This window comes from Myxocyprinus asiaticus, chromosome 45 (assembly GCF_019703515.2).
Source record: "Myxocyprinus asiaticus isolate MX2 ecotype Aquarium Trade chromosome 45, UBuf_Myxa_2, whole genome shotgun sequence".
Lineage (NCBI taxonomy): Eukaryota > Metazoa > Chordata > Actinopteri > Cypriniformes > Catostomidae > Myxocyprinus > Myxocyprinus asiaticus.
Window position 1 is genome coordinate 20,912,795 of NC_059388.1, and position 15,054 is coordinate 20,927,848.

The 15,054-nt window shown below is 39.4% G+C and overlaps 1 protein-coding gene across 1 annotated transcript; it reads left to right on the plus strand.

Annotated features, from left to right (window-relative positions):
* The first annotated feature begins 3,911 nt into the window (after positions 1-3,911).
* Positions 3,912-13,993, plus strand: LOC127434933 (interleukin-17 receptor A-like). The gene is made up of 10 exons (XM_051687983.1): positions 3,912-4,138; positions 9,309-9,519; positions 9,657-9,781; positions 10,212-10,342; positions 10,457-10,503; positions 10,670-10,824; positions 11,023-11,097; positions 11,245-11,314; positions 11,414-11,533; positions 11,692-13,993. Exons 1-10 carry the CDS (start codon positions 4,034-4,036, stop codon positions 13,173-13,175), a joined length of 2,523 nt encoding a protein of 840 aa, XP_051543943.1. The 5' UTR covers positions 3,912-4,033; the 3' UTR covers positions 13,176-13,993.
* The last annotated feature ends 1,061 nt before the right edge of the window (positions 13,994-15,054 follow it).

Here is a 15,054-nt window from a genome sequence, read left to right on the forward strand (position 1 = left end):
TGAAATGTGTTTGAGGCATCCTCCACATCCACAACAGCTGGCGCTGATCTACAGCTGCCATTCAAGATTTTACATGTGAATTAATTTGGAGTCACGAGACTCTCCCTAGCCAATCATGTTGATAGATAAAAATAAAATCAGGACAGGGAAGTAGCGAACACAGACGGTGGGAAAATAGCGCAGTAAAAGTACAGTTACAGCACTTAAAATGTACTCAAGTAAAAGTATAACATTTTTAAACTACTTAAAAAAGTACAATTCCTGGGAAAAACTACTTGAGAATCATGAGTATTTGTAATTCGTTACTTTACACCCCTGGGAATAGTTCACCTAAAAATGAAAATTCTCTCATCATTTACTCACCCTCATGCTATCCCAGATGTGTATGACTTTCTTCTTCTGCTGAACACAAACAAAGATTTTTAGAAGAATATCTCAGCTTTGTAGGTCCATACAATGCTCCAAAAAGCACATAAAGGCAGCATGAAAGTAATCCATAAGACTTCAGTGGTTTAATCCATGTCTTCTGAAGTGATCCAATCGTTTTTGAGTGAAAACAGACCAATATATAACTTATTTTTTCACTATAAATCTTGACATTTGCAGTCTCCGTGGTGATCATGATTTTAAGCTTGATAACACTTCCTATAGCACCATCTAGCGCTCTGCGCATACGTAAAGCTCTTTGAAGTGTAATCAAGCTTGAAATCATAATCTTGCCAAGAGACTGTAATGGCAAGACATCGAGTTACATTTTGGTCTGTTCTCACCCAATACCAATCGGATTGCTTCAGAATACATTGATTAAACCACTGGAGTCTTATGGATTACTTTTATGCTTCCTTTATGGGTTTTTTGGAGCTTCAAAGTTTTGGTCACCATTCACTTACATTGTATGGACGTACAGAGCTGAGACATGTGATATTCTTCTGAAAACCTTTGTTTGTGTTTTGCAGAATAAAGAAAGTCACACACATTTGGGATGGAATGAGTGTAAGTGATGAGAGAATTTCCATTTTTGGGTGAACTATTCCTTTAACCAGATGTTTTTAAAGGTACAGTATTTTACAAATGTAGATACAGTAATCACTGTATCCATAGCTGCCATAATAAACGTTCAAGATAAGTACTTGACCTTAGCAAAGTTTTAAGGTTTGGAAAAGATTATTAACTCTGATGCAGTGTTAAGCTTGGTCACTTGGTGACCTAGAAATAGTGCAGAATGCAAGAACTCAAAGTCCTAAAATGTTCTGTTTACTTAGAGTTTCACATTTTGAATCCCAAATTTTCAACTTCAGCCACAATTATTTAATGCTAAATCCATTTTCTTCAGTGTAGCTAGTATGAGACCGTATAGGCGCTTCTAGCCTATTTGTGGTTGCCACAAAGTTTGATTGTAACCTCTGAGCTGCTGATGGATGAGATACAGTATTTCTCTTTCATTTATAATAAAAGTCAACGTCTTTGTCCATCTTTTCACACCCTGCATGGAAGTGTCCAAACAATTCACTTTAAATCCACAGATGCAAATATTAGTACCCCAGATTCCTCTAATCTCTGTCCAGTACATGAAAACAAGAGAGTGCACACCTGGGCTAGGTGTGGGTAGCCCTCATTTTGTGATGCCACTGTTAATCTGAGGATTTTGATACTGGGACCATGTGTTGTCTGACCCTCATAGACTGAGTGATTTGTACTTTGGGTCTTCTTCATTAGTTTAGTATGCAGTATACAGAGAACTGACACTGTGACTGTTACAGATCGCCTGAGCAGATGATTTTTCTTGTCCGTTTCAGATCATTTCAGTCTCTTCATCAAATTTGGGCATTTGAAATACCTTTTGTCCACCTGTGACAAACATTTGTAGGCCTAAGTGTACTTGTTTCAAATAGCCAACGATATTTCATCATCAGGTGCCGTACATGTTGATGATAGTGTTGCACCTTCAGGTTGTGTCTTTTAAATCTTTGTGTCAACACTGAATCAATAAGACAAAGATGTTTTTGAAAAGTATGTTTATCAATTTAAAGTCTGTCAAAACCTATACATAAAAAAGAATACTAGGAGTCAAGTCAAAGACTTTTTAAACAGCAGCTTTGGCCAGTGTCAGTGTATTAATGTGTAGTTTGCATAATTTTATTCTCATTTGTTTTATTTACAGTATTTGTATTCCTGTTTTTACATTTGTGTACATTATGTCAAACTGTTATAACGCTTTATGCTGCCATTTTGGCCAGGTCTCTCTTGGAAAAGAGATTTGTAATCTCAAGAGACTAACCTGGTAAAATAAAGGTATAAATAAATAAATAAATAAATAAATATAAATACATAATTATTGACAGACATGTAATACACACAAGGGAAGTGAATGGAAGGAAGAAAAAAAAAATCACTGAAAAAATACTGCCACCATGTGGCAACAGACAGAATGTTACATTGTAATGAAAAGGATCAAAACATTTTCATTTCAGTATATTGGCATTATACTATGTAACCAAAATGTTGCACATGATTTTTATGCAATATTATTTTCATGAAATAACATTTTCCTTGGAAGAAATACCCATTTATCATGATTTATATGATTGTCTATACAGGCTATTAATATATACTGTAAACGATTTTTAAACGAAACAGAAAACATACATTTAAAATAAATAGACGCATACTGTGGTACAGCAGCGCCCTCGTGTGAAAAAAAGAAGGGAATGAAGGTTTGGGGAAAATGAATAAGAATACAAAAATCCCTTGTGATGGAATGCAGATGTAATCAGGTATGCAAATGTTTAAGACGTCATCAGATGTCTTAGATGTCATCAGTTGGGTTCTAACTGCCTTACATTCTATCGATGTCAGTCAGCGGGAGATGTTTTAAACAGTCTGGAACTGAATTAGTGCAGATAAATGTGTGGAGGAATAGAGATGTTCAGCTTGTAGTCCAAAAACCCAGAAGAGAATTCGCCATGTTTTTAAAATGGGTTTTTTGAACTTAAGCCCCTATGTGTAAAATAAGGTGTGTGGTACACATTACTTAAGGATACATGGACGTTTTGTTCTACAACAAAAAAGTACACACAGTCATACCACAAACATGAATTTTGAAGCGGTATTGAATTACATACTTTTATTAATATATATATATATATATATAAAACGCAGTGCGGCTTCAAAATTGACGTTTGATGTATGACTTTGTGTACTTTATTTTGTAGAGCAAAACTTACATGTGTTGTCAAGTAATGTGTACCACACACCTTATTTTACACATAAGTTCAAAAACAACTCTATAAGAATTAAGCCTATGAGGGGTTTCAAAGCAGCCCTTAGCTTACAAGTACTGCAACTAACTAACGAGTTTTGTTTTGACCCCCGAAACGTCCAAAAAATGTCTCCACACAGTTTAAGCGCCCACTGGAACTTTACAGCACTAATTTTAGCGACAATACACTAAATTCACATTATGGGTCGTTCACAACGAACACGTTTTTGCGTCCGTTTTCAATCATTTTTCTAGGTTAACATGCACTACACGGACGTATTTGACCATTTCCCTGCATCTAGCTGTTTTGTTTTTTTTTTTTTTTTTTTTTTTTTTTCACAAAGTCGTTTTTAAGACGCCGTTAGATTCATGGCGCTGCGTCTAACTTTTTATTATTATTATTATTATTATTATTATTATTATTATTATTATTATTATTATTTAGCGAGTTTATTACGAGTTCGGTGTGAACGCCCCCTTTAATATATTCAACAAAAATGCGCCACGCAACGAAACCAGATGGCTTCACTTATTATAATGAAAGCGTTGAGTTCTAGTTTTGAACGCATTGCGCGTTTCCATGTAGCGGTGTGAGTCAGGCTGCTTTACAAATTAGCATAATTCCAGGAAGTTTTTTTAGGTCGACTGTTTCCAGCACCTACGCCACCGTCTACCCTACTTTGTAGCTGTCGAGCTTGTACTTTGATTAAAACTTGGTTTAAAACGAGCATTTATTCACCTGTATTCAGGTTTTTGTAGGATCAAACACGGATCATGAGTTTCTTGTACCTGAGAGTTGCTGTGTTTTTCACCTTTATACCTGTTGTACTGAATCTGCGAGTTCTGGATGATGGACTCTCTCTAAACTGTACACAAAATGTAAGATAATGTTGACCTACATAAACATCATTAAATACCAACACAAGTGTTTAATGTTATATATGCTCTGTGTGTTTTTATATATCTTATATTTGTCATCTTGGGGGGTTTGAAACTTTAAATCATTGTGATATTTGTTTAAACCATTTGTTGTTTTTGTTTGTCTCTCTCTCTCTCTCTCTCTCTCTCTCTCTCTCTCTCCAGGACGTTCTATGTAAAGCAAACATTAGAAAGTGCTTAGTGTATTATTTTTATTTATTTGTGTTTTTAATAAATGTGATATAGTTGATAGAATATATATGATGAAAAATCATACGTGGGTCACTCTCAAAAAAAAACATTACATTCCGACTTACAAAATATTGAAATTTTCAATTCAGTTCAGTATACTTTTCACCCATAAAAGCTGACGGGAAAATTTTTTTAACGTCTTGACAGTATTTTTATTCATAAATAGCAGCTTTTATTTAATAAATTAATTTTATTTCGCGAATGAAGCAAGGTTGTAACACCAGTGACAAATTCTCTTAAAAGATGAATTTTCTAAGATGGTGTCAATAGCATAACAATACATACACAACTGCTCTAAATCAATAAATCATACCATTAAGTCAATGTTTTTGTCAGTAAAAATCTTTTTCATGAACATTAAATAATGTAACACCAATGGCATATGTAAGTGTACCACGTGAAAAAAATTACAGTTAAAATGTAAATTAATAATGTGAAATGAAGATTCCCTGAGATAAAGGGAATGAGACATTTGCCGTAAGCAATGACCTTGTTGAAACCCTTATACCAGTAGTTCCCAACCCTGTTACTGGAGGGCCCCCAACACTGCACATTTTGCGTATCTGCCTGATCTGACACACACAGTTCAGGTCACACACTTTGAGTGTCTACTAACAAGCTGATAATTTGAATCAGGTGTGTTTGATTAGGGAGATATCCAAAATGTGTAGTGTTGGGGGGGCCTCCAGGAACAGGGTTGGGAACCACTGCCTTATACAATCACGCAAATCCTCTAATTGGCAATGGTGTCTGAGCCCCGCACATTCAGGCGTGCAGTTGGCCTATATAAGCGGGCTTTCAGTCATCACTTCTTCAGAATTTGTGAGTGATAAGAGTGAGTCACTCGTATTATGAAACTCTGAAGTAGTAGTGCAGCCAGCTTTGGCAATGTCTCGTTCCCTTCATCTCAGGGAACCAAGGTTATATGTGTAACGGGAGACGGTACATATTGATTCAGTTTACTCAACATTGCCGTAAGCACTATGGGGAATGGTATCCCATCACGCAGTACTACGTGGCATTACACTCCCAGAGTTATAAGACTAAACAGAGATATTCAGAAGGAGCCACAGGCCGATGACTTATGAGTCATATAAAAGTGTATATGAAAAGTCCCACATGGCGGACACCAGATGGAATTTAATGGAGTCTGGGATCTAGATGAACCATATAGATATACACAGTATGGTTTATTAACCCTCTAACAACATGGTTGGAAAAGTAGGTTTTATCTCTTATGGGAGTACTTATGACTTTTAAAGGGGCAGTTCAACAGCATATAATTAGGTGACTGTGTTGATTATAGTCAGTAGTCCGCCCGCTTGAATGTAAGAAGCACTCTATACAGAGAGGACTTGTGAGGAGATGTACACCACGTCCAGGTTATAAAATCTCGTGAACGTGTTTCGTTTGGACCATCCTGCTGCCAAACATATGTCCTGTAAGGACACACCATTTGTCCACACCCATGAAGAGGCCATGCCTCTGGTTGAATGCGCTTTGACACCAAGAGGGTAATTTGCACCCTGCGATTCATAAGTGAGGCAATCGCAGCAACGATCCAGTGGGAGAGCCTTTGTTTGGAGACATTCCTTTTGTGCATCCTTCATAACAAATAAAGATCAACATATGTATTCAATGCCCTCACCAGGCATAACATATGCATAGATTGCTCTTCATCTGAATTAAATGGTGGGGGAAAGAAGGCTTGTAAACAAACCCTTTGAGCCCTGAAGGGCATTGATAAAACCTTAGGCATGTAGACTTTTCTTGGTTTAATGACAGATTTGGACCAAACTCCAGGCATGTGCTGTCAGTCGACAGCACCTGCAAGTCACCCACCCGTTTAAATAAGGCCAAAGCCAATAGGAGTGCGGTCTTTAAGGAAAGCACCCGTAGCTCAACAGATTTCAGTGGATCGAACGGGGAGTTTGTGAGTGCCTTCAGCACCAAATTTAAATGACCAAGTTGGCACCATAGCAGGGCGAGGGGGGTTCAGATGCCTTGCGTAAGGAACTTTACGACTAAATTATATTTGATTATTGATGAGCCAGCCTCCAGGGCATGATAAGTTTAGATAGTCGCTACATAAAGCTTGAGCATTGATGGGGTAAGACCAGCATCCAGCCACTCTTGAAGGAATGTCAAAATCTCAGCTATGGGGCAGTTTACCACGTGAAGAGCACCAACTTGCAAACACGTGCCATTTAAGTGCATAGAGACGTCTCGTGAATGGTGCTCTAGCCTGTAAAATGGTGTTCATCACTAACTGAGCCAATTCTGGCTCGTCCGCTGTGCTCCGTTCAGAGGCCACACGTGTAGGCTCCACAGCTCTGGCAGGGATACCAAATCATGCCTTGTGCTTGTGACAGAAGGTCTCTTCTCAGTGGTAAAGGAAGGACTTTGAATTGATACGCAGTTCCCTCGAACGCGAATCTCAAAAACCACCTGTGACACGGTGCAATTGGTACATGAAAGTATACGTCCTTCAGATCTGTTGACGTAAACCAGTCCTGGTTTGACGCTGTGAGTGTCTATCGCCTTTTTTTGTGAGGAGACTGTGAGTCTCTGCGCACAACAAGCGAGGTGGCTGGTGTACAAACTGCATCGTATTGCTCGATTCTTTTTAACACCCAGTCTGACACACCCGTGAGGGCTCGCCACGCATTCGCACAGCGGGACAGCGGCTTATTGATTTGCTCGCTATAGGAGATAGAGTGCCACTCACCATACGGAAGCGGTTGAGCATAATGTGTGGGGTGCATGATACGTGAAAAAGAAATGGCCCTTTTTCTGAGAATGTGTGAGCATGTGTTTGTACAATGGGCGCTTTTTTCTCTTTTGTGAGAACAATCTCTTTTTGAGTAATACACACAGAAACAACATTTTGAACGATGTCCTGTTCCCGTTGAACAGTATTGTGGAAAAGTGGAGAGACACTGTATGCCTCGAATTGAGCCTTCGGCTCTGGGCCATGAATAATGGTGAGCTCTGGGCTCCTCTTCACAGGGTTGGGCATGTCAGGAACGTTTCTGTTGTCCAGCCAGAGTTTTTCCATCGGCATGTTTTTCACGCTGAGATGGCGGGTGCTTACACCTGGCCACGGTTTTAGATCGGGAGCGTGCCGGGAAAGGGGAAGTGCTACTTCTCTTTGGCAGAAAGTGTTTCATCGCTTGAGACTGCTTTTGCGCTGTGATGAAGCACTCTGAAAAGCCTTCTACACCGTTGCCAAAGAGACCATCGTGTGACACCGGGGTGTCGAGGAGGGTGGCTTTCTCTGCGTCACACATCTCCGTGAGAGTTAGCCAAATGTGCCGATCCAGAACCACCAGGTTGCTCATCGCTTTGCCGATGGCCTGAGCAGTAGCTTTCATGGCTTGCAGTGCCAAATCTGTAGCGGTGCAGAGCTCATTCATTTGTTCAAGGAGCTTGAAAAACCTGGAGCACCAACATGCTGTGGAGTGCTGAACCAGCTTGGCCTGCTGCTGTATAAGCTCTTCCAGCCAGTGCGGACGTCAATCGACATGGCTTGGAGGGGTGAGCGGGGCGGCTGCAACCACCTGTTCCACCAGGGGAAGCTTTGAGTAGCCTTTTTCCTAGGCATGGTCCACTTTAGTGAGGACGGCAGCACCTCCGACCTGAATGCGTGAAGAGTAAGGCACACAACAGGTCTTTGTGAGCATGGACCTCAGGGAAGAATGGTGTAATCCTTCGGACTGTGGTCTGTTGACGACGGCCGGTTTGCAAAAACCATTCATCCAGGCGAGTCTTTTCTGGCTTTTCTGAAGGGGACCACTTCATCACACTAAACTCTGTTCCTTTCAAAAAATGTATGCTGCCTGTAAGAAGTGGTTTATTAAACTTTGATGACTACAAGACTGTGTGTGTATCATTCAAGTTCAGATACTATCTAATGCTAATTGAAAATTCTACATAAATTCAGCTCTTCAACCACCCTCGCGAGGATGCAAAGAAGCTCCTTGTCCGTGGCATGTGCACATTCTTCAACCTCGCTGGGGGAAGAAACGGCAACATCCTTCGTGAACCACTCGTCTGAAGCTGTGAGTGACACAGCATCATCCCCACCATCAGAGCCGCCAAACATAATGAGGCCATGCGCTCCAATAGAGGGCCGGAGCTCATCACACGTATATTGCACAGGCGAGGATGTTAGATCGGAATTTCGGGGGGCTCGCAGGGCTTGCACCGGCACGAGATCCTCGCCTAATTCTTCCAGCTCATCCTCACTGCCCTGCCATGCCTCCTTATGTGGTCCCTCGGGACTTAACACAGAAGAGATGGGTGGGAGGGCATGAGATGCCGGATCCTCCCTCAGAACGAGGTCGATCCTATAGCACAACGTCTGGAGATTCATGACCTCGCAGTGAGGGCAGTATGTCTCCATGAGAGCTGCTTGTGCATGGGCGTGGCCCAGGCAGTGAACAGCGCTCTCATGCTCATCAGGCGGCGTGATGTGCCATTCACGTAGTAAACTCTTGCTGAACGACATCTTTAAAAAAACTTGTATCACGCAAGCTGATCTTTTAGTTAATATTGTATATATAAAAAGGATACAGTAACTCTAGCCGAAGTTACTGTGGGAAGCAGGTAGGAGTCTTCGCTGAAGTGCCACGTTGATCAGCGACAAGCGTCTGAAGCTAAGAACCTGTTCACCGAGAGCGTCTTCGATGGCGATGTGGAGAGCTCTTCACCGAAACACACAGGGGAGTGGAAAGCCTCTCAGTGCAGGCACTGAGCACAGGCGATGAGTTATCCTGTCCTGTTTTAGGACTGGTGTACCAGATGAAGGGTACAAGGGTGTTTTTCATGCAATTTTGATTTTGATAATGACCTATGCGTGTAATTTAAAAAAAAAAAGTTTTTTTACTTTGTTGTTATTAAAGGTTATAATTTAACTGCTGGTTTGATTTTTTTCCTCAAAGATAACTGCATGTATGATGGCTGGCTCAAGCCTTCAGATTTCACTCCTAGTGGGCCAGATAATTTAACAGTGTGCATTGATGTAAGAAATAATATGAAAGGTGATCCGGAGCCCGTGATTGTGGCAGAATGGAAAGCAAAGGATGATGGTGGGTAACATAGGCAGTGTCATACATGTCTTGTTGAATTTATGTAGAATTTTCAATTAGCATTAGATAGTATCTGAACTTGAATGATACACACACAGTCTTGTAGTCATCAAAGTTTAATAAACCACTTCTTACAGGCAGCATACATTTTTTGAAAGGAACAGAGTTTAGTGTGATGAAGTCATCTACCAATGAACACCTGTGTGTAAATTACATGTTCCTCCAAAATTTTAAGACCATGAGAAAAACTAATGGTGAAAAGGTAAGATTCATTATTTTTATTAAATTGTTGGTAACACTTTACAATAAGGTGCCATTGATTTATGTTAGATAATGCAATAAGAATCAAGAACTAACAATGAACAAAATATTGTTTACAGCATTTATTAATCTTTGTTAATGTTAGTTAATTGTAAAAATACAATTGTTTATTTTTAATTCACGTTAGTTCAAAGTACATTAACTAATGTTAACATGTGTGACTTTTGATTTTAAAAATGTATTACTATATGTTGAAATGAACATTAACCAAGATTAATAAATGCTGTAAAAGTATTGTTCATTGTTAGTTCATGTTAACTAATGTTGTTTACTAATTTTAACAAATGTAACCTAATTGTAAAGAGTTACCTAAATATTATTATATCTGCCAAGATATACTTGATATTCAGGTATTATCTATTTTATTTTAGTGGTCTTTTTCTCTGGATAAAGTTGTGGTAGATCTAGGCAGCATGTATGTAGTGACTGTCTCTAACATTCCCAAGCCGAATTTACAGCATACCAGTTACAACGTCAACAAAAGTGTTGTTGTTCCAGGTATGTGGCAAATGCACACTGAATGATTTGCTCCTTTTTTGTAAAATAACAGCTCAAGTAATGCTATATGACCATTTATATATGGACTAATACCTCAGTTTCTGTGTGTAACCACAAGTTGTGAAGATCCTTTGATGCAAAAGACCAACATCTGTTTGGAGAGCGGTAAGAGAATAAGCTATGTAAGAGATAAGTATATCCACATTGAAACAAAGTTCCAGCCTGGTGAAGTACTGAATAGTGTGTTGGCATCTATTGTTGTTTTTGTTTTTTTGTTTTGTTTTTTTATGCACTGAACCTATGAGATTAATTTGGCTTGATTGACTCCTAGGAAATACATGGCAACCCGATATTACCTTGGAGAAGTCCACAGGTTTAGACAACAAGGCTATTCTGCTTGTTGCATTTAAACCTGGAGAGAACACACAAAAACACAATGTGTTTGTGAAGTGCAAAATGGTCAACCAAATGAAGACCATTTACAATGTAAGACAATTTTTATATGTCTGAATGTAACTCATATCTAAATGAATATGGCTGAATAATTTGGGATCTTTTTTCAATAAATGTTTGCTAAATGATTAGTCCCTCACTTAGACATAGTTGACAATTTAAAGCAGAATCTTCACATCAAACTGTGTAGAACTGTCTTCAGTGGGCAAAATGTGTTTTCTTTTGATTTAGGAGGGCAAGACATTACTAAATGTAACAAATGACCTGGAGAACTGGCCAATGACATGCTGCTATTTTGATGTTCAGGTGTAAAACATGATCATTCCTTTTTTTTTTTTTTTAAGTAAAAAAACATTTTTATTTTTTTTATATTTCACTTACACAAGGGTTATTTTTATTATTATTACTATTATTATTATTTTGATATACTTTTTTTAACCTCTTCAAATTTAGATCCAGCCATTTTTTCTAAGGTGTGCCAATGACTGTCTTCAAAAGTATCAAAGTTTTAACATATGCACAGGTGTGAATGGTAACAATTTCATGCACCTTTTGACATCCATTTGTTTTACTAAAAAGATACAGTTAATGCATAATGCAAATTGTTGCAATTGTTCCTTAGTATCATCATCTCCTCATGAGAAGAACTCTGTATGTTGGATCATTTGTGTTGGTATTTGCCTCCTAATTTTTGGCATCGGCTTTTGTGGCATTTATTTGAATTGCAGGAAACCAAAGAAAGGTAAGCGATGCAATTTAAGGTGGATATTTTTATCTTTAAATACTGCAATGTTTATAATCTGTTACACAACAGTGGTAGTTACTTTTTTTAGGGAAACTTCCTGTTTTCAAAGTGTAATCCTGTTCCTGTTTTTTTATTTATTTATTTATTTTCTTTAGGTCAAGAAATGCCAGCAAAAGCCCCTCTCGAGCAGCCTGTACCAAGTGGCCCTCGATCTGTACTGATTATCTACTCCAGAGATCACCCCCTATACGCAGACATAGTGCTGAAGCTCTGTGCCTTCCTGCGAGCCAAATGTGGTACAGAGGTTGTGTTAGACATACTTGACACTGCTTGGCTTGGCACCATTGGCCAGCTACCATGGATTGAACAACAAAAACGACGCATTGAGCAGTCTTCAGACAAGATCCTGGTCCTCTGCTCCCGAGGAGTGCAGGCCAAGTGGGGGGCAATCTGTGGCAACCCTCCCATCCTCCTACGAGAAGATGTTCGCTCTCCGGAGGGTGACATACTAACCCTCGCCCTTCAGCTGATTACACCTGATATGCAGCGTCCAGCTTCCTATGGGAAGTATTTGGATGCATACATTGATGACATAAGCAGCGAAGGTGATGTGCCATCTATGTTTGACATTGCAGTCAAGTACAAGCTGATGAAGCATTTCGAAGAGCTCTACTTCCGTATCCTTGATATGGAGAAATATCAACAGGGGATGGTGCATTGTTTTAAAGGCATCGGCAAGGATGAGTACTTCAGTTGCCCCTCAGGCAAAGCCTTGAGGGATGCAATAGAAACCTTCCAGGCCTACCAAATAGAAACTCCAGACTGGTTTGAGAGTGAGTGTGTAAACAGCGAAGAGGAGGTGAGAGGAGAAACCAGTACACTTCTTGACATCCCCATGCTGCCAATCTATGAGTTACAACAGTTGTGTAATGACGGACTTCCAATCCTTGTGAATGAGGTGGAAATCCATCAAGAGTCCCAGAGTGTTTGTGCCATAATTCCCCAAATTCGAGACAAGTCCGAGGAGTCGTCTGTGATGATTATTAAACCCAGGGTCCAACCAGAGCACAGCTCAGTACTTTCTTTTCACCCAACAGTAAAACCCCCTCCTGAAATACCCATAGTTGGTATGATCACAGTTGGCCCAGAAAGCTACCCTTGTCTGCTTGCTGAACCTGTACCCGTGCAACCCTTACATCCTCCAATTGAATCAAGATGGAATGAAATGTTTCCAATGGGAGAACCGTCAGATAACTGTCTGAAAACAAGCAATGAAGGCCAGAATCAAGTATCCTTTGCCATGCCTTCTGAAAATGCTCTCCAGCAGCTGTTGGCCCTGCAACGTTTTTTAACTCCTTTTGAGATCCCAGCACCTCCATCATCAATGGAGGATAGCTTCCATCTAGACCAGGAGATGGACATGTCCCAGCCAGTGGAGATGGAGGAAAATGAAATGGAGGGAGCCTCTGAGACAAGACCATCACGAGGGTCAGATCAGGGATACAGTTCCAGGTATTCCATTGTAAGGGAAGAGCCCCAAGTCTCCACTGTGCCCAAAAAGGAAGAACTCTACCTAAACAGCCCAATTTCTTCAGGTTTCTGCACCCAAACAATGGAAAATGGATTTCGATTGTGTTAACCAGCCTTACCAGAAAGACCATGCTTGTTGATAAGCATTTATTTATTTTTTGCTTGGGAACAGTATGATTTTTTGACAGTATGATTTTTTTTCCTTGGGAACAGCTGGTCCACAAGCCAGACTAGGGCCAAACCAGCCTGGACCTCATGGAAATCCATGATTTTCTGAGCATGTCTTTTCAGCAGGCTGTTGTCCGATTTGCAATGTGTCATATCAACAGCAAACAGACCAACTGAATAATATTCCAGACATGATTATGAAGTAAATAATCAACTGTTTAATAAATGAGTTAAAGGAACAATGTTAACCAATTCAGCCATCAGATATGCAACCTTGCAGCTTTATAATAAATGAAGAACAGGTATGTGTGTGCCAATACATACTTCAAACAACAATTTTTGATAAGTCAAAGTATATATCACAACTGATTAGACATTAGCACAAGGGTGTGATCAGTTCACTTTTACAGTGGATAAGAACAAGCACCTCGTTAAACAGCTTGATATTAAACAGCACAGCACACAATTTTTAAGCTGATGTTTAGCTACTGAACACAAGTGAAAGTAATTTGGTTGGGCTGGTAATGTTACATTTTTTATGTTTTGTATCATATTGCACTAGATTTGTTTTTCGTATTTATAGTTTATCATATATCATATCCCTCTACTGTATGGGGCTTTATATGTAACATTATGAGTAGGCCTACATTTCTTAATTCATAAAGCAGTATTCTTTGGTAATCATCTGTCATGTGCTTTTTACTATAATTTTCAGTAAATCTCAGTCAATAGGAATTACTTGTACTTAATTTCATCCAACTCTGGACTTTTAACTATATATATATATATATATATATATATATATATATATATATATATATATATATATATATATACATACATACACACACACACACCGATCAGCCACAACATTAAAACTACCTGCCTAATATTGTGTAGGTCCCCCTCGTGCCGTCAAAACAGCACCAACCCACATCTCAGAATAGCATCCTGAGATGATATTCTTGTCACAACAATTGTACAGAACAGTTATCTGAGTTACCGTAGACTTTGTCAGTTCGAACCAGTCTGGCCATTCTTTGTTGACCTCTCTCATCAACAAGGCATTTCCGTCCACAGAACTGCCTCTCACTGGATGTTTTTTGTTTTGTGCACCATTCGGAGTAAATTCTAGAGACTGTTGTGTGTGTAAATCTTCCACGTGCAGCAATGACAGCTTTGCAGATCCTTGGCATTCTAGCTGTCAGTTTGTCCAGATACTCAGGTGACATTTCACCCCGCACTTCCTGCAGCACTTGCCATAGATGTGACTGTCTTGTCGGGCACTTCTCACGCACCTTACAGTATAGCTGATCCCACAACAGCTCAATGGGATTAAGATCCATAACACTCTTTTCCAATTATCTGTTGTCCAATGTCTGTTTCTCTTTGCCCACTCTAACCTTTTCTTTTTGTTTTTCTGTTTCAAAGGTTGCTTTTTCTTTGCAATTCTTCCCATAAGGCCTGCACCCCTGAGTCTTCTCTTTACTGTTGTACATGAAACTGGTGTTGAGCAGGTAGAATTGAATGAAGCTGTCAGCTGAGGACGTGAGGTGTCTATGTCTCAAACTAGAGACTCTGATGTACTTATCCTCTTGTTTAGTTGTACATCTGGCCTTCCACATCTCTTTCTGTCCTTGTTAGAGCCAGTTTTCCTTTGTCTTTGAAGACTGTAGTGTACACCTTTGTATGAAATCTTCAGTTTTTTTGGCAATTTCAAGCATTGTATAGTCTTCATTCCTCAAAACAATGATTGACTGATGAGTTTCTAGAGAAAGCTGTTTCTTTTTTGTCATTTTTTTTTTTTTAACCAAATAGCT